General features: G+C 40.0%; 1 protein-coding gene across 1 annotated transcript in view; it reads right to left on the reverse strand.

The window, feature by feature from the left end:
- Window positions 1-16,090: 16,090 nt before the first annotated feature.
- The window catches only part of BAALC (BAALC binder of MAP3K1 and KLF4), a 346,202-nt gene continuing 343,298 nt past the window's right edge, over window positions 16,091-18,994 (reverse strand). The window contains exon 3 of the mRNA XM_078686907.1: window positions 16,091-18,668. Within this exon, the coding sequence (XP_078543033.1) occupies window positions 18,558-18,668 (111 nt within the window). The 3' untranslated portion in view covers window positions 16,091-18,557. The remainder of the gene's footprint in view (window positions 18,669-18,994) is intronic.

An 18,994-nucleotide genomic window follows, 5' to 3' on the forward strand; every position in this document is an offset into this window, starting at 1 on the left:
CAACCCGAATGGATTTTGATGAATTCTCGGATTTACAAGAACATGTAAACCTAGGAATGTGCCAAAATCTTACACCTTTCCAGCGGAGGCGTAACGAAGAGAAATATGTCTATTTCTCCTCATTTCTTCTTTTTATGTATGTTGCATTCTGCAGCACACGTAGAAAAAGGAATATGCCTCCCAGGATTGGTTTTGTGCATGAAGATGCCCTTCCTGCACAAAAACAATCCAGCATGCAACACAGGCACCCTTGCACCAAAGTGCAATGGTGCATGCATTCACAAGGGCGCCAGTGCATGGAAAAGAACAGAAAGGCTCCATTTTGCCCTAAATACTGCGCATTCCTGCCCTTTCCCTGTCACGCAGTGCAGCAATTTGGCTTGCTGCACTGCACTGCTTGACTTCTTCATAAACTAGCAGCCTTATGTCTTGCCTTTGTGAGTGCTCCTGCCCACAGCCCTGTAGAGGTTTCACTGCACATAATACGACTAGGCCAGATCTCACCAGACCTGGAATTAACAAGTCCAAAGTCACTGGGATACCTGGAATGGCCAAGAGCAGTATCCTACCTGGAGTAAACACTCCAGATATGATACAACAACTTGTAATGAGGGTGAATCAAAATCTGGTATGTCTTCCTCTCGACCTACCAGAGTATCTTGGTTAAGGCAGATGCAAAAGCATAGGTGTGTGTGAATGGTTTCACCTACTCTCACAAGTAGCCCCAGGAAAAGCCTGCAAGGAGCCTGTGCTGCACGTCATCTACATACACAATGGCAACCACTCCAGGTGTGGCTCCTCCACTAAGGAGGAGGAGTGGCGCACCACTGCTCAAAAGGAAAAATGAAATTATAATGACCTATTGTTGTTATCGTTCAGTCAGTCAGTGGCTCTCGGGCGGGGCTGGACAGAGCAGTGAGAGGAGTGGTTTGCACTCAAGTGCGCATGACTGCTTGGCCGGCCCTCTTGGGCCGGCCAAACAGTCCTGCTCACTTTGCATCTCCCCCACCAGGCTTGCTTTTCACAGCCTGGTGAGGAACATGCAAAGCCTCCCAGTCCCAGTCTGAGTGCCGAACCAAGGCGCTCGGACCAATCACAATGCTGAATTGCAACGTCATGATTGGCTATGGGGAGCCGGAGCCCGGCAGCCCGTGGCTTCCTGCTGCTGGCAGAGACAGGAAGAAGTGGACAGAGGAGAGGCTGCAGCTGGCCGACTGGCCAGTTAAGTGTTTTATTTACCATTTTCATCGGCACCAGCCTCAGCAAGCTTTTCTATGGGGGGAGTAGGGAGCTTGGGGTCGGGGTGAGGTTCAAAAGTGCCTCATAGGTACGTCTTGCCACAAGGGCCTGTCCCTTTCTAACCACCCCCCCTCTCAAAAAGTGATATTGTTTTTCAAGTTGGCAGATATGCTGTGTCAACCCAGCAAGATGTCTGTTACCAGCCTGGGTGGTGAGCAGAGCCTTGGCTTCAACCTACTGTCTGCTTAGCTTCATCTGTGTACCAGACCGGAGCCCTGTGTCTGCGATGATGACTTTTGATGTGCACATTCAGGGGCTTAAACTGTGCCGTCATCCTATCGTCAAAACATTTTTCCTCGCGCTTTTTGGTCTCTATAGGTCAAATTAATGATAGAGTGGGTAATTTGCTTACCGGGAAAAGAAAATGTGCTATCAGCTGGCAGCTGAGTGAATGTCAGTGGAAAGCAAGTGGATTTCCTCCAGATAGTTTTAACATTAATAAAGGTGGCTACTCCCGGAAGCAAATGTGATGTAAAAGGAAATGAGTTACTGAGGGCCACGGTCAGAGTAGTGGCAGACGGCATGCAGGTGGCAAGCTTTTTCATAATGGGACATGTTTTCCTGACGAGAACGCAGAACAGTACGTGAAGACAACAACCTAATTAATGGATCCAAAAGGAAAATGGCACTGGTGAACTTAAAAGGGTGTTAATTTGAATTTCTGGTGGGAAAGTTACAGGTAGCATTGAACAGGAGGTGATAATTACTTGGACTCATCTACGTAGCGATGGCCTGTAGTTACGGATATGTTAAGAAAAGTCTATTAAAAGCGACACGCTACTAGCTCGCTACAAAACAAGATGCAGAGAAAATTAGTTGTGAAATAATGTTGATGTATTTATTTATTGCTTCTGTATTGGGCGCCACACAGTTTACAATCAGTGGGCAGGGTATGGAATCAGGAACAGGAAGTTTTACCATGGACACATGGGCAAATTTAGGAGGAGTCCCAGGGCTTTTCTTAAGGAAAGAAGATGTCTGAGGAATCTGATAGGTTCCGGGATCTTGAGCCACGGTCAAGGGGTGTCAACAGACAGAAGCCTCTGCCGTCTCTGCCAGTGTACCTGGGGCGGGAAGTTCAAAGGTGAGAATGTAAGTGATCCTTCTGTGTCACTGCAAGTGTACCTAGTAAGCTGCTTACAGAGGGGTCAATTATGATGGCGGACGGATCGCCACCGCCATGCAGGCGGTGGCGATCCGTCCGCCATCCATGCCCGTCCGCCACCTATTTCCCCCGCCATATTATAATGGCGGGGGGGGACCGTGGGGTACGGGAAGACCGTCCGGCTCTTTTCCTCCGCGGTCGCAAGGTGACCGCGGCGGAAAAGGTCTAATATGGTGGCAGTGTCTATCAGACACCGCCAGCCATATTAGGAGGGGCTGAGGGGAATGCCTTTCTGTGGCGCAATGCCGCCACGCAAAGGCATACGGTCCTTGCTTTGGGGGCCCGTTGAGGGCCCCCAGGGTGAAGGGGGGTGGGGGGTGCACATGGGGGGTACCTATGGTACCCCGCCTGCGTTTCAAAATACAACATGGCAGGCACCGCGCGGTGCCTGTCAAGTTGTGCTTTGAAACGCACAACATGCATTTTTTGCCACTGTGGCGGGTGCATCCTAATTCGAGGCACGGGACATCCGTCCCTGTGGCGGACGGTCCCGTCCTCCGACAGGATGGCGGACGGACTTTGTCCGTCCGCCATCCTAATTGACCCCAGAGTTTGTGGATGCCATTTTCTTGAAGCAACTGCATTTAAGGCTGTGGACCGTGAGACCAGTACTCCTACCGACTTGCAGCCACAGCTCAGAATCCATGAAGTGTTGTTCCTTCTTGAGTCGCACAGTGGTCCTACTGCCGTATTCCGGACTTTCTGGAGTCTATTCCTCTGGTAATCTGGGCTGGTGGCATACGGTGAGTCTTGGTGTTGACCAAGTTGCCAACGACAGCAGCGTGCAGTCCTTGGCTGCGGTAAAAAATGTTCTTACTAAGCTGTCAGAACTGGAAAGACTAGTCTCAGAGAGAGCACCTTCTTAGAAGTTCAGTCAGTGTCAAAGTATACTCTTGGGTTATATAGGAACATGGAGGATTTCATTATGCATTAACTCCTTTTAATGCCACTCTTCAGCAGCAAATTCAAAGCCTCACCAACATAGAACATCAACGAAAAAATATTGTACAAGCAGTTGTTTGGGTGGTTAAAAGAGTAACCAAGGTAAGAGCGGTTGTTAGAAATGCCCCTTTTTGCAGGGTTAACCTATACGTTTTGCCTTCTTTCTTCTCTGTTTTTTACTTTGTTTTTGCTGGCTTTTTGACTTTGCACACTTTTTAACTGCTGAACAATGCTAAAGTGCATGTGCTCTGTGTGTAAAATGTAATGGCATTTGGTTTCTCCATGATTTGCATATATGATTTACTGGCAAGTCCCTAGTACAGTGCACTATATGTGCCCCGGGTCTGTAAATTAATTGCTACAAGAGGGACTGCAGCACTGATTATGCCACAAATATGAGTAGCCCTTTAAAACATGTCTCGGCCTGCCACTGCAGAGCCTGTGTGTGCATTTCGACCTGGCAAGATCGCATGCTTGTCAGGCCCAACCCTCCTATTTTATTAAATATGTCACCTCTAAGATGGGCTCTGGGTAGCCCCATGGGCAGGGTGCAGGGTATTTAAAAAGGTATGGGGGTTTTACTTATCCTGGTAGTGAAAGACTCTACATTTGTTTGTCATTACAGCAAGGACTTTCTCTCCCATAGGTCAGCATTGGAGCTTCCTTGTAACACTTTACAAGTGTAACTTCCAATTGGGAACAGACAGGAATAATATGTTTGGTATCGCTGGAGTCACAATTTAAAACCAGATATTTTAGTGAAGTTGGTTTTTAAATTGCAAGTCTGAAAATGCCACTTTTAGATAGTTAGCATAAGTATCTGGCTGTAATAGTTTGTTAACACTTATTTCAAAACACCCAGTCAAATCAATTGATAACCTTGGTCTGTATATTTATTTCACATTTAACTATACAAATATTAACACATTAATTTACTGTAGTTAAAGATATGTCCTACTGAGCAACTCTTCTCTTTTTTAATGAAGACCTTAACAAATATATTCAATGAATGTGAAAAACAAATAAATCAACATGCAACAGTTATGATGATCATAAAAAATCAACCACTACTACCAAATTACAAACATTCACAACATAATAGAGTTGATAGAGCACAGGAAATGTGCTTGACTCCTCCATGGTGCGGTAGGTGGGGAATAGCTGGCTTGGCGATGTCCTGGATGTCGTCTTGAAGCACCTTCCAGTGCCTCTTGGTGCTCACTTTGCAGGGTCCCTTTCCTCCTTTGCCATTTCTAGATATGGCCTACACTCGATTAGAACGGAACTAATAAAAAAGACAAGTGAAAGACTTATGTTGAAAGAGGTGGGTTCCAAGATGGACCTATTGAAAGCATTGAAAGAGGGAGGACTAGCAGCATTGCAGAGTGGTTTTGTTGGTAGGGATTGGATTGTGAGCAGGGTGCCATTGTCCAGGGTGAAGCTCAAGAGAGGTCAAAGAGGCTCAGCAAGAACAGTGCGTACATTAACATGGCACATGATGTTGTCCCATATGTTTAGAACCACGGGAGAATGCAATTATGAAACGTTTTCTGCATAAATATGAGTTTGCCACCACTGACTCTATTGTCAGTCACATAATTTGCATGTTTTACCTGAGAAAAATAGTTTGTAGCTCAAAGTCTTCAACAAATATCAAAATTGCTGCATGTAGGGGTGCAATACCGTGAAAATAGTGTCTAATGTGCGCAGTTGATTGCAGGTGGTGGGCACCCACATTTGTTTGGGAGCCTTGCCTGATTCTGCAATATTGGATTTTGACCCAAAGCAAGAGATATAATGGTTGAAAAGGGAGAAAACATAAGGGAAAATATATAGTTTAACAGTAACAAAGAAAGAAAGCAGAGATTAAAAAGAGCTTGTAAATTTGAGATAGAGAGACAAGGGGGCATATTATCAAGAACGGCGATAAAATTATCGCCGCTTTAGCAGCAGTAAACTGCTGCTAAAGCGGCGATAATAGGCTTGATAATATGCCCTTGTGAATACCCATAGCAGCCCAGGTTAACACCAGAACCTGGGCTGCTATGGGAATTCACAAGAGCATATTATCAATCAAGCCCATTATCGCCGCTTTAGCGGCAGTTTCCTGCCGCTAAAGTGGCGATAATTTTATCGCCGTTCTCGATAATATGCCCCAAGATGTTTAGGGTGGTGAAAGAAAGAGGCAGGAGGTGGAATTAATGCAAAGCAGCCTGGATACTTGGCAACCCCATCATTCAGCAGCACCAGCGTCAGGCTCCAGAGAAAACCTTTGTGTCCATTCACTTTTTTTTATTAGGTACTACATGTCAGACTCTGTAGGAAAGTTAATTGGTCATCTTAAGTTATTGTTTGATATAATTAGCCATTTAAAGAGGTGATCATGCTGTCCAGATAGTGTAACCCCTACCCCATTTGAAGGACTGGCCTATGGGCCCTTATTTGTAGCTGGAATAAAACCTTCAGTGCTTAATCAAACAGGATGGATAGACAGGATTCAGATTTTTCAGGATTTTCTACAATTAAATCAAATTCGTTTGCACATGCACTGTTCTTAAAATTGAAATTATTTCAATAGAACATTCAAACTATAGAAGAACCACAAATATGTGGCACCTCTTGCTAAGATCCTGTGTCTTGAATTCTAAAGTACCTTCTAGTGAGAATTAAGCATAATAATTGTGAAATGAATTATAGTTTTCCACACAGATGTTTTCTAATGGAAAGAGGTGCAGTACATTTACAGTTTAATTTGCCTCTCCTTATCACAAAATGTAGTCAACCCTACTACACAATTTGTTCCTGTACATCTGTATAATTTATTTGACCTTGAATAGGTTGAGTACAGTGGTTTTAATCATGTGGCACAAGCAGAATGCTGGTTGTCTGACCCCAGCAAGGTTAATTTTGAAGCTGCATCACTGTTGCCGATTTGAGGACTGTGGGAGGCTGCCTTTAGTGTGGTAGTTACTGAGGATGGCAGGACTCAATGGAGTTTTAAAAAAAGGAAACAGTGTTTGGAGAGAGAATCTATACAGCAACAGAGAGGGACAAGGGCTTTAGCCGACGTAAAAGGAAAGGCACTGGTGGTCACATTCAGAGGGGCACAGAAAGTGCTGGAATGGTTTGGTTGGTGCACAGTCTAAATATCGAGTTTTAAATATCGACCTGCAAAAATATTGAGTTGGAAATATCGAAGGTACAGAATATCGAGGGCAAGAATATCATTGGACAGATTATCGACCCTAAGGTAAGTAATATAGATTTTTTTTTATATCTATGTAAGTAATATCGATAACATATATATCGATGTAACTAATCTCAATGTTACTAATATCAATATTTGGAATCTTGAGTATTCTGCAACTTACTCTGCTGTGTCTCCTGTTGATCCGTGAAACTCTTTGCACGACGAGGATTGCCAAAACCTGGTTCTCTGCCCACCCGCCTCCCGCCGCCTGACCCCTTTACCATCTCGGGGTCTGGCCGCCCAGTGGAGCGCGGTGCGAGGGCCAAAGACTACAGAACCCAGCATCCTTAGCGGCACCCGCCGCGACATTTGCGCGCCAGGAGGCGCTGAAATACACCGTCACCCCGGTCGAGGGGGGGGAATCTTGAGTATTCTGCAACTTACTCTGCTGTGTCTCCTGTTGATCCGTGAAACTCTTTGCACGACGAGGATTGCCAAAACCTGGTTCTCTGCCCACCCGCCTCCCGCCGCCTGACCCCTTTACCATCTCGGGGTCTGGCCGCCGAGTGGAGCGCGGTGCGAGGGCCAAAGACTACAGAACCCAGCATCCTTAGCGGCACCCGCCGCGACATTTGCGCGCCAGGAGGCGCTGAAATACATCGTCACCCCCGTCTCGCGGGACGCCGGGCGAAACCCGGGCAAAGGGCGGGCCGTCTGTGGCCGTCCTGGGACGTACAATGACGGGACGGGCCATCCTATTTACATTCCTATCTCTGATCCTTGGTACTTGGCAATTTGGTGTCAAGTAGTACATTTGCAAGGTAGGTTGGGGAGTGTAATAATTGAAATACTGAGATTGAGGCACGGGTAAAAGAGATTGGAGCAGTCATCGATACCTGAGAAATCTGTACCCATACCTCAAGAAGATTCTAAACAAATTCTAAAAGAAAATTTCTCAAATAAATCATCGGAGAAGGAGTTAAAACTCACATCCACCAGGTCTATCTTAGGAAAGTATAATAGCATTAAAAAAGTTAAGATCTCGCACAATATTTATGAAGCGAATGGGCACCGAGGAAGCAGTTAGGAAATCCTCTGACAAAGCAGTAAAACATGGCCGGATAACTAGGACCCCGGCAATAAGCAATTATTTTTCTGCCTTATCACCAAAAAAACAATCACTCACTCATGCTCTGGAAGTAGGAAAAAACCTTGATCCTTTGGAAATTAAGGAGGAAAAACAGCTCTCTTCTTTGAACCATCAATCCACTCAAAACTTAAGCGAACTAGATCTCGAATGTAATCAAAAGATAATTTTATCATCAGAGGATCTACAAATTTTGGATCATGAGGTGTCACACTCAACATCTTTAACTCCAATAAAACGTTTAGGTAGCCCAGACCGCACTGAGGATCCCTATGGTAACAGCATGAAGTCAGCGGATAATAAATCAGAACTACAGTCAAGCCCAGATAAATTATTCACTAGCTCTCTGAAAAAATCATTAGAACATGATCCAGCACTAGAATCTTTTCCAGACCCTTTCATTCTTAATACTAATTCTACAAATTCTGTAACACCAATGTCAAAGGCACTTTTCTCTCTACAGGAAATTTTGGAATCGGTCCTTACTTTCTTAGGTCACATTCTTGAAAATTCGGATCAAACCCTAGATGTACAAATTGGTATACTCAACTTTCTAGTAGAGGAAAAAAGAAAAAACAGAATCAGCTGATGTAACGAAAAAACAACAAACATCTGATATGATGCAAGATCAGAATAGTAACATAACAAATATCACTAAAAATACACAGAATCGTATAAAATGTGATATTAGTACACAAACATCAGAAATAGTAATACTAGAAAGAAAAATAAAGGAAACTCGGAAAAATCACAAAGACTCTGCCATATATTCCCTGAAGAAACCCTTCAGAGAAGAACCATCAAATACTCTCAAACAGTACTCCATTTTTTTGAATCCTAACAAAATAATAGATTCACATAAAACTGTGTGTGACAAAGATGATCAGGAAACCATCACTAAAAATATACCTGATGCAGATCAAGGAGAGAAGATTTCTAAAGCAAAAGAAACCCAGGAAGAAGGGGGGAAAAAAAGGAGAAGAAAGCCGCAAAGAAGAATTCATAAAAAGAAAGCGCGTAAACTCAAATTTCAAAAACCAATCACTCCTCTAAAAATCCGAGAGGGTCAAAATGTCACTACAAATCCCAATACTACCACAATAGAGGCAACCAGTGACAGAAAAATCATACAGAATGTAAAATCATTGAATCCAAGAGCTGATGAATATCTCCCGGCCACACTACTCTCAAAAATAGGGCTGAGAATTAAAGGAGCAGGAGAAGATGATGATAAGATATCTTTACGCGGGGAAGGAACATCGTCAAAACATCTAATAATTGAAGAACTCTTCCCTATCGATAACGTGCCACTCAATCGAGGAAGAATAATCAATCTTCTCCAAAAAATATTGCCTCTACAATCTCTGACAAGTAAAGAAATAGACTTGGTGATCTTCCCCAAAAAATAAAACAGCAAATTAGCGATGGTATCATTCTGGTCACCAGTACTTCCCGGGATTATTCTCAGAGAGAAGGAGATATTACACAAATATGGCTATGATGTAATTGAAAGACCTGAAACAAAGGAAAACAAACCTAATAAAAGGTACAATGGCCCTTCAAGTTTAAATTCTGACATACAAAACAAATATCAGTATAAAAACACTATCAATTTGGAAGATTCTGTATTAGACTGTTTAGGAAATGACACCCTAAAAATTCACATGAATAATGGTGAAAGGGTAGTATGGAGTCAAGACTTAGAAGAAAATGAGGTCAAAAAACCCACAAAGTCTTGGGCTTGGATCTCGGAGACGTTAAACAGTAAAAAAATTATTAACCACCAACAATATACTGTTTAGCAATGGCTTGGAGATCACTTCATGGAATATGGCCGGAAACACAACTAATAAAATGATCGAAGCAACTAAAAATCAACCTGATAGCATGGTTTTACAGGAAACTTGGGCAACAAAAACTTTTTGCCAGAAAGGCTATTATGTTTATGATATTCCTGCAAAAGAATCCAATCGGGGCCACGCTAAGGGTGGATTGGCAATCCTGTTAAGCGAGGAATACTAATGGGCTCAAGAAATCGTCGAGACCAATTCCGAAAACTTTCAGTGTATAAAGGTGTCACTGAAAACACACATTACAGCTCCCCAAAAGGCAATTCTGCTCTTTAACATATATGCCCCACCCGGCACTAACCAAGATGCCCTTTTCGAGGATATCATGGAAGCAATCATTCATATAATAGAAGATCGATCATACATGTCATACCTAATCATGGGAGACCTGAACGGAAAAATCTCAAACATTGAAATTGTAAAATGGGTAAACCTATACAAAGAAGAAACATTGGAAATGTCCATCCCAAAATTTCCTAAAGGTAAAAATTCGGACAAGAGAGGTAAATTGTTATTATCATTATTGCCAAGTTTAAATGGGACAATCCTGAATGGCAATGTGGAAGGAGATATACCGGCATCTTATACTAGACGGGGAAATGGAACTTTCTCAATTATCGATTATATAATCTGTGGAATGGATTTATTGGAGACAGTTACGCATTTGCATACCAACTTTATAGATGAGAGTGATCATGCATTTTTACATCTAACTACCCTCTGGATGGCCACCCCTTCCCCTATAAGCCAGATAACATATTATAATAGCACAATTGAAGTCAACACCAATCAGAGGCGGATTTTCTGGAATTCATCTACCTTGGACAACATAACCACACTGATTGCACACACTCAACTTCTAACTAATATACATTCAGACGATCCAATAACAAATTTCGAATGTATAGTTAACAATCTCAAGTGTGCTCTCTTAAATAAGTTACAACTGGTCACTTCTGGAAAATATAAGAACAACAATAAAAACAAAACCCGGAACTCACCTACTGCAAAAAGGCTTAATAAACTCATTAGAGCACAATACTTGAATTTCTCAATAACAACTCAGGCAGAAATTAATAAACTAAAAAATCAATTACGAAGAGAGAAATACAACCATAAAAGAATGCTGCAGGACTACAACTGGGTTGACATTCAAATAGCTGCTAAACAATATAATCAGCGAAAATATTGGTCTCTAACTGCTAAAATAACCGGAACAAAAAAGAAACTTCAAGCTATCCCAGTCTCACCTCAGGACTGGGAAACTTATCTGAGTGATTTATATAAAGCAAACCCAATTAAATCAGAAGGAAAGGACTCCGATACTACTATGGAAAGGAATGTTACCCCGATTACTAAGACCTCAGCATTCTCCATTGCTATGCATATCCGAAAAGCAAGAAGCACTGGCGCTTCAGGCCCTGACCAAATACCCATCAAGGTCCTTCAAGCTGACCCCAAGGAGTGGAGCCAGATGCTTTCACTCCTCTTTAATTACATCTTCAAAACCGGAAAAATACCAAAGTCATGGCAGGGGAGTACCATTATTCCTATCTATAAAAAGGGGAACAAAAACACTGCTGGTAACTATCGTCAAATAGCGTTGATGGACGCTACCGGGAAAATCTTTGCCGCAGAAGTATTGGATCGACTTAAAGTCTGGGCATTCTCGCAGGGTTTAATACCCATGTTTCAAGCAGGTTTCAGACCCAACCATTCTGTCACCGATAATATTTCAATACTTCAGACCATTCTCGATAAATATACAGTAGGGAAATCTCAGTCAATATACGCAGCATTCATTGATTATTCAACTGCTTTTGATCGTGTTGACAGACCGACTTTATGGAATAAGTTAAGGAGGTTAGGTATCCCTGAACAATTGCTGCAGATTGTTGTTAAACTTCATACTAAAACATGGTGTCAAGTCCAAATGGGGTGTGAAAAAGGTTTGACTAAAACAATCCATACGGCTAACGGGCTCAAACAAGGGTGCCTTTTAGCGCCGATATTATTCTCATTGTACCTCAGTGACCTGCCACTCCATCTGCAACAAGGTTCAAGTTTGCCTCCAAAGATTGCTGCACAAAGCATACACGCCCTGCTATATGCAGATGATATTGTGATGTTGGACCTTACGCCCTTTGGTTTGCAAAAGCTTCTAGATATTTTATATAAATATTCTAAGGACAACTTCTTAATCCCAAACTTAACTAAAACAAAAGTTGTTTCCTTTTCTGGTAGGAAACAAAGTGTTAAGTATTGTTGGAGGCTTGGCTGAGAAAAAGTAGAAGAGGTCGAGGAATATTCTTATCTCGGCAGGATCTTCTCAAAGAGTCTGAAAAATATAAAGCAGATCAACAATTTAAAGAGGAAATCAGAATTACATGCCGGGGCCCTCTCCAGACTGTATTCTGCCACAGGGAACAGGCACTTCTCCTCACTACTAAAAGTATACAGAGTAAAGATTCCCCCTGTTTTATCCTATGCCACAGAATACATCCCAATAAAACAGTGGTCTTATATGGACCAAAAAGAAGGGAATATATTGAAGAAAATCTTGAAGGTCTCTGAATCTACACCGGTGCAAGCTCTAAGACTTGAATTTTCAATCACAAGTTCCTATGCTACAGCTGTTGCTAATGTTATCAGGTGGGCTTACAATCTCCTTCATGCAAAAGAAGGATCACTACGATCCTTGCTAAAGATCGAGACTTTTGATCGAGACGCTTCAAATCAAATATTCTTCAGAAATATGACCGTGGTATTTCAAATAGCTAAGATCAGCACTGAAATTCTGCTTACCTGGTCACCTTCGCAACTGAAACTTTTTTTAAAATGTTTTACTCCTAAATTGAGTTTTGAACTTGATCTTGCACACTGTAGCAAATTATCTTGGTATAAACTCTACGTTGAACATATGAGAGATTCCCCCGTGGTCACTATTTACTTTATCATGTGATCAATTTCATCAAATTATTTCATTAGCCTTCTAATCTATATAGGTACAACACAATCCATAATTTTCATTTTATAGTTTTATTTGTTTTTATTTTTTCTGTCATATATCAAAAATATGCTTTTTTCTCCTTTTTTTGGATTTTAAATCATTTCTTCCATATATATCAGTGACATAGTTGATAATACAAAATTAATTTATAAAAAGTGCATTGCATCATATCAAAAATCTCAATTTAGAAAGTTACATAATATAAAACATAACCCTGATAAATACACAAGAGTTACCAATCGCACTCACTCAATCATACCAATTCACATTCATACCACTATCAATCTTCTCCCAGTCAAAACCAGATCCTACACTTGAGGTAACACAGTTGTCGTTTGTGTGTATACGCCAGGTCTACGCGCGTTTCGGTGGAGTAAAACCACCTTCCTCAGGACCAAAGTGCAACGTTCTATTTCTTCCTTTCTGTGTACATACAGGGTATCTAGTTATTGTTGTATGGTGAGGGTATCTGCATATCCTAATACCAATACGAAAAACTTTCCCACTGTTGCAAGCGGTTTTAAAATTGCATCCTTAGGTTTATTAAAAGAGCCTCAATACGAAATCTTGATTGGTTCAGTTTATTTTGTCTGGCACGACGTCTCCTGGTAGGATCTTTTATCGAGATAACCCCTGTAGTTCATAGGGGGATTTCCGAATATTTAAATCTTCTTTTGTGTTACAGTACGGTGCACACTTTGTCTTTCTTTTGAACGTGTCGTTCTTGTAATCGTTCAGCCTGATTCCTCCATCGCGGTGGGAGTATATGGTCGTCTTGCCACGTCTTTAGATTTCAGCAGATAGGGGCTCTTTTAATAAACCTAAGGATGCAATTTTAAAACCGCTTGCAACAGTGGGAAAGTTTTTCGTATTGGTATTAGGATATGCAGATACCCTCACCATACAACAATAACTAGATACCCTGTATGTACACAGAAAGGAAGAAATAGAACGTTGCACTTTGGTCCTGAGGAAGGTGGTTTTACTCCACCGAAACGCGCGTAGACCTGGCGTATAATTACACACAAACGACAACTGTGTTACCTCAAGTGTAGGATCTGGTTTTGACTGGGAGAAGATTGATAGTGGTATGAATGTGAATTGGTATGATTGAGTGAGTGCGATTGGTAACTCTTGTGTATTTATCAGGGTTATGTTTTATATTATGTAACTTTCTAAATTGAGATTTTTGATATGATGCAATGCACTTTTTATAAATTAATTTTGTATTATCAACTATGTCACTGATATATATGGAAGAAATGATTTACAATCCAAAAAAAGGAGAAAAAAGCATATTTTTGATATATGACAGAAAAAATAAAAACAAATAAAACTATAAAATGAAAATTATGGATTGTGTTGTACCTATATAGATTAGAAGGCTAATGAAATACTTTGATGAAATTGATCACATGATAAAGTAAATAGTGACCACGGGGGAATCTCTCATATGTTGTGTTGTCACTTTCCTCTCTCTTCCCCGGTCCTGAAAATATCATTAGAGGGGGTCCCGTAATTTATGCTCTTAAACTCTACGTTGAGACATTGGAGTACAAGCATGTACAGACATACCTAGGGTTTTCCCTTACTCATGGCGCAAGGAGGGCAATTACAATGCTGCGATTAGGTATTTTACCAGTGTTAACTTTCACATCAAGATGGACATCAGGTGGATCCCCATTATGTACTCTTTGTCAGGGGGGAAATCAGAACATTGAGCACCTTTTATTTATATGCCCAAACGCAAACGTAGTAACAGCACGGTCAAGACATCTTGATCCTATATACCGTAAATGTAGAATTTCATCGGTTAAAGAATTGTTACTTGGGTGCAAACAACCACCTAATGAATTTGTATGTTACAATTTCTATAAATTTTTAAAACCCTTTTTAACATTATATTAACCTGTAATGAATCCCTTTTCCTGTAACCGTCTTTTTATACAATATTTGTGGTCCTCAGTTGAGTACCAAAACAAATAAAAAAAATTGATTTGATTTGATATTTGTACTATTGTTATGTATTTTATTATGTATGTGTAATTTGTTTTTTGTTAAGTATTTTACATGTTTTGAATTATATGTGTACTATTTTTATATATTAATAATGTTATTTTTAAGTACATTTTATGTTTTAGTACCGGAGCGGGTTGTGGATTTATAGGGGAATAGGCTGGAAAGTAATTTACGTATACTAAATTAATTATTAATTTTTAGGAATTATAAATTAATTTTAATTAATTTTTTGTGTTTATTTCTGTAGCGGGTTGTGGGTTTATAGGGGAATTGGGTGGGAAGTAATTTAATTGTAATTAATTAATGATTTATTTTTATTTATTGGTATGGATACTTATTTTATTTTTAATTAATTGTCAAATAATTATTTTATGTTATGTTATGTTAAAAATGTTTTATAAAGCGCTCGTTCACCGATTGGTTTCATGGCGCTGGATCTAAGAGGTGCTAGTGCTGAATCAGTAACAGTTATTTATAGGCCTGGGGGTACAGCCAGGTTTTGAGAGATTTTCTAAATTTCAGTAACTCGAAACTATGCTGTCCATATTAGCATAAAGTAAAACTTAAAAGATGTAGGCGGTCATTTAAACCATGGCAGGTGGTCTGTGGGTCTTCTAGGGGATGGCCACCCTCGTGGAGAACTAATCATTCTCTTTAGACTTCTGGCTGGGGTATCTATGCTGTGAAAGAATATTTAAAGAAACCTCTTATCCAATGATTTTTATTTAGAGAAAAGAAGCGTGGGTTTGTTTTCTCTAAACAAAAAAACAAATGAGCCCGAAGCACAAGGAGATATCTCTCTTTGCATGGGGCCATTCTGCAATTTCCCCACCAGTGTTGGCAATGCATTGCTTGGTGGACATGAACAATGAAAACCATTAATGGTCACCAGCATTTGGTGGCTTCTTGATGGAGAGGCCGCCATTTTAGAGATTTACACTGCTGGAGCCAGTGGAGGCCCCTCCAGTGTTAACCTGGTGCTGCTCCTGATGCTAAATAAAGGGGAAGAAACTGCAAGTTTGATGGGGCCACAGAACAGCTGAACTCCCACTATCAGAAACTAAATAAGTAGCATGGTATAGAGATTTTGTTGCTTAGGGTAAAGTAGCCAAGTACATCCCAACACACCTTCTCTTTTCCAACAGATATGTACAAACCCATATACACACACACACACACACACACACACACACCCACACACACACACACACACACACACATCCACACACAACCATGCACACCCAGCAAGTTATTTATTTAACATGTACATTGCATCCTAAACAAGGTCGTACCCAGTAATACTTTTTGTAGTGTGCATAAAGATGTCATAGCTCTTTACAAGGAAGCATATACCCAGATTCTATATCAGGGTAAAATTCACAATAACAGTGAACTTAAGAGTGAATTAGGTAATACTATTGTATACACAGTAGATAATAATATGGAATGCCACACAGAAGACAACTGCTTGTGATCTTTAAATATATTTTAATTATAACTGATGAATTTAATAAATTAAGTTATTAAGAAATTGTCCTTGCAATCTCAATATTTGAGTTTCACAGTCGACTTATCTCAAACAGCAGAGAAACATATATCAAAGGGTAAAGCAGTAAAGTAATTGAGAATGGCATGCATCGTGTAATGCTCAGCTAATTCTAAATTTAGTGGTCAGTTATTCATTTATTTCACAGTTTTGACTGCATACAACTTTGCCGAAGACGTAGAGCAAGTGGGTTTATATTGTGACATAATCAGTGTGTGTCCAACAAAGGTACTGCTGACCTGCAGGAATGCATAATCAATGCACAGAGGGACTCAGAGCAGAAAATGCCAAGGAAAGTAGTCCCTTTCAGCCCAGCACATGCACAGTAAAAAACAGACTATACATGCATTATAAATAAAATTGAAAAGAGAGCATATAAATAAAGATATCTTTAGAGTGGCCATTGATCATTTCTAAAGAAAGTGTAAAACAAACAAAGCAAATATGTTATCAATGCATAGATTTGCAGCATTAGTGCCTCCCCCCATGGAAAAGACTTCTTCTGAAACATGAACTGTGATGGGGACAGTGCGGGATACAGCAGTGAATCATGACCAACATTTGATATACTGTTACTTGACAAGATATGATGGGCTACATCTGATAAGTGATTGTACGGGTGCAGAGACGCTGAAAAAAGGCAAATACAAATACGGACAGTTGGTTAACGGATTTTGTACACGTGCTAATTAAAAGACATTCACATAGGTGCTCAATAGATCAGTCATTTTGTTTTAGCCCTTTTGTGTCATGGTGTACTCAGGTTTATCAGTTGATTCCTTAACAATGAATATAGCTGAGTTATCAGACTGTGCAAATCTTTGTTAAGGCCAATTTAACAACACATTGCCTGGATTGTTCATCCAAAAACAAGACCTGTTTGAGTTTTACATAGCCTTCTTAAAATTATACTTCGAAAATGCACAGCGCCCAGCAAACTGGTGAATTGTAGCATGGCTGTTACTTTAATATAGCAAGATGGATTACATTCAATAAGCAGTTCCAAACAGTTGTAATTTCCTACTAATATAAACTATGAAACCATCTACTTAAAATTCCAGAAATCAGCCATGAGTGTAATCGCATTACTTTGGGCCTGCTCTGTGAGGTAACCTACCACACTTTGCTAGGGTAAAGAACAAATGGCAACTGCAAAACTAAATATTTCACTTTCTTTAATACACGATAACCTAAAATGTAGAAATAAATGCTTTAAACAGCTATAAGGCAAGGGCAGTCTTTATGGAGTTCTACAGTTTACCTTGTGTTAGGCATAATTTGGAACCTACCCATGAAGTATAATTAGATCAGTGTAATGATAGCATCTACACACCATGTTTGCAAACGAGGGAATACAATCTTGCTGATAGCCTGTCAAAAAGTATAAAGACATTTGGATAGAGGGGCCTGTATAACAATTCTACAAGGAAGGTTGGAAAGACTGTAAACTGACTGTCCCATTGCCAGCAATGGAATGGTCTACAAGTGTCCCAAAATCAGACAGGGACATGTACAACATAAATCAGTTTCTATAATTTACTTCATGAGGTAAGGAAATGTTTCTATGCAAGGGTATAGAAGTCAGGACATCAACCTCGTTTGACTTAGACATAATTATTAGCCCTTCAGGAGACGCTGTTGTACCTAAGAAATGCTGGGAATAGTCAACAGCAAATGCGTATAATCATTTAAAGCAGTTTGGACCAAAAGGTATTACACACTATTATTGGTTTTCAGTAACACAAGCTAACTGCGAAAGGCTTATTAGAAAATCACCTAGTGGTATCAGTACTATTGCATGCAAAGCCACAGCCCTTTTGGAATTGAATTATAATTGAAGCGGGAAATTAACAAAGACATTTGTTTTAACATATATAATTACTGACATCGGAATACTTTAAACATCACAACACAATTTGAGATTTAATTTCAATAAACGCCACCATGGACGGGATTTAGTGAATTGAAGGTAAACAGAACTAGCAAGATAGTTTAGGCCAAAGAAATCAAATATCTCAAACACTTTTTGATCCATCGAGCTTCTTGACAATGATGGTTGGTGTGAATTGGATTTGCTGCTCTTTGATGAACTGAAGTAAAGCAAATGTTTTCCCGCACATCCAGGAGATAACACTTAAAAAGTAAAAGCCTGTCACAAATCCATGCTTACTTGTCTATGTACGCAGGTTGCACATGTGTGCCATCCTACTGGGTGTCAAATAGCGTTTGCAGCAAGCCACTGTTCAATAGAACAAGTCACTCAAGGCACTCGGCAGCTTATCATAGCACTCCTTGAAGAAATTGTTAGGGTTTTCAGTTCTTCTCAAGTGAAATATAGGTAATAAAGTGCACACCAGTAATAAGTCCTTCTAGGCTTTTGAGATTCATGCTACTTGGCACAGTTCTCTGTTATTCGTCCGTCACTATCGATTTTTTGAAAGCTTTTCTGAACATTGATTGTGACTTCCTTCTTGGAGAGCCTTTTGGATTCCCGTTTTCCCTGTTAAAATGATTAAAAAGGTTAAATAATACGTGCATCAACATTACGTATCTAAGCAGAGATAAAGAGTGACATTTCAGAAAATATAATTTGAAATAATTAACAAAAAATAGAACAAGACCAGTATATACTCTGTATTGGAGCTGTGTGCTCCCTTATGTGTGCTCTCTCTGATTTGCTTGTTCTGTCTCGTGATATATATATATATATATATATATATATATATATATATACATATACATATATATATATATATATATATATATATATATATATATATATATATATATATATATATATATATATATATATATATATATATATAT

This window comes from Lissotriton helveticus, chromosome 4_1 (genome assembly GCF_964261635.1).
Source record: "Lissotriton helveticus chromosome 4_1, aLisHel1.1, whole genome shotgun sequence".
NCBI lineage: Eukaryota > Metazoa > Chordata > Amphibia > Caudata > Salamandridae > Lissotriton > Lissotriton helveticus.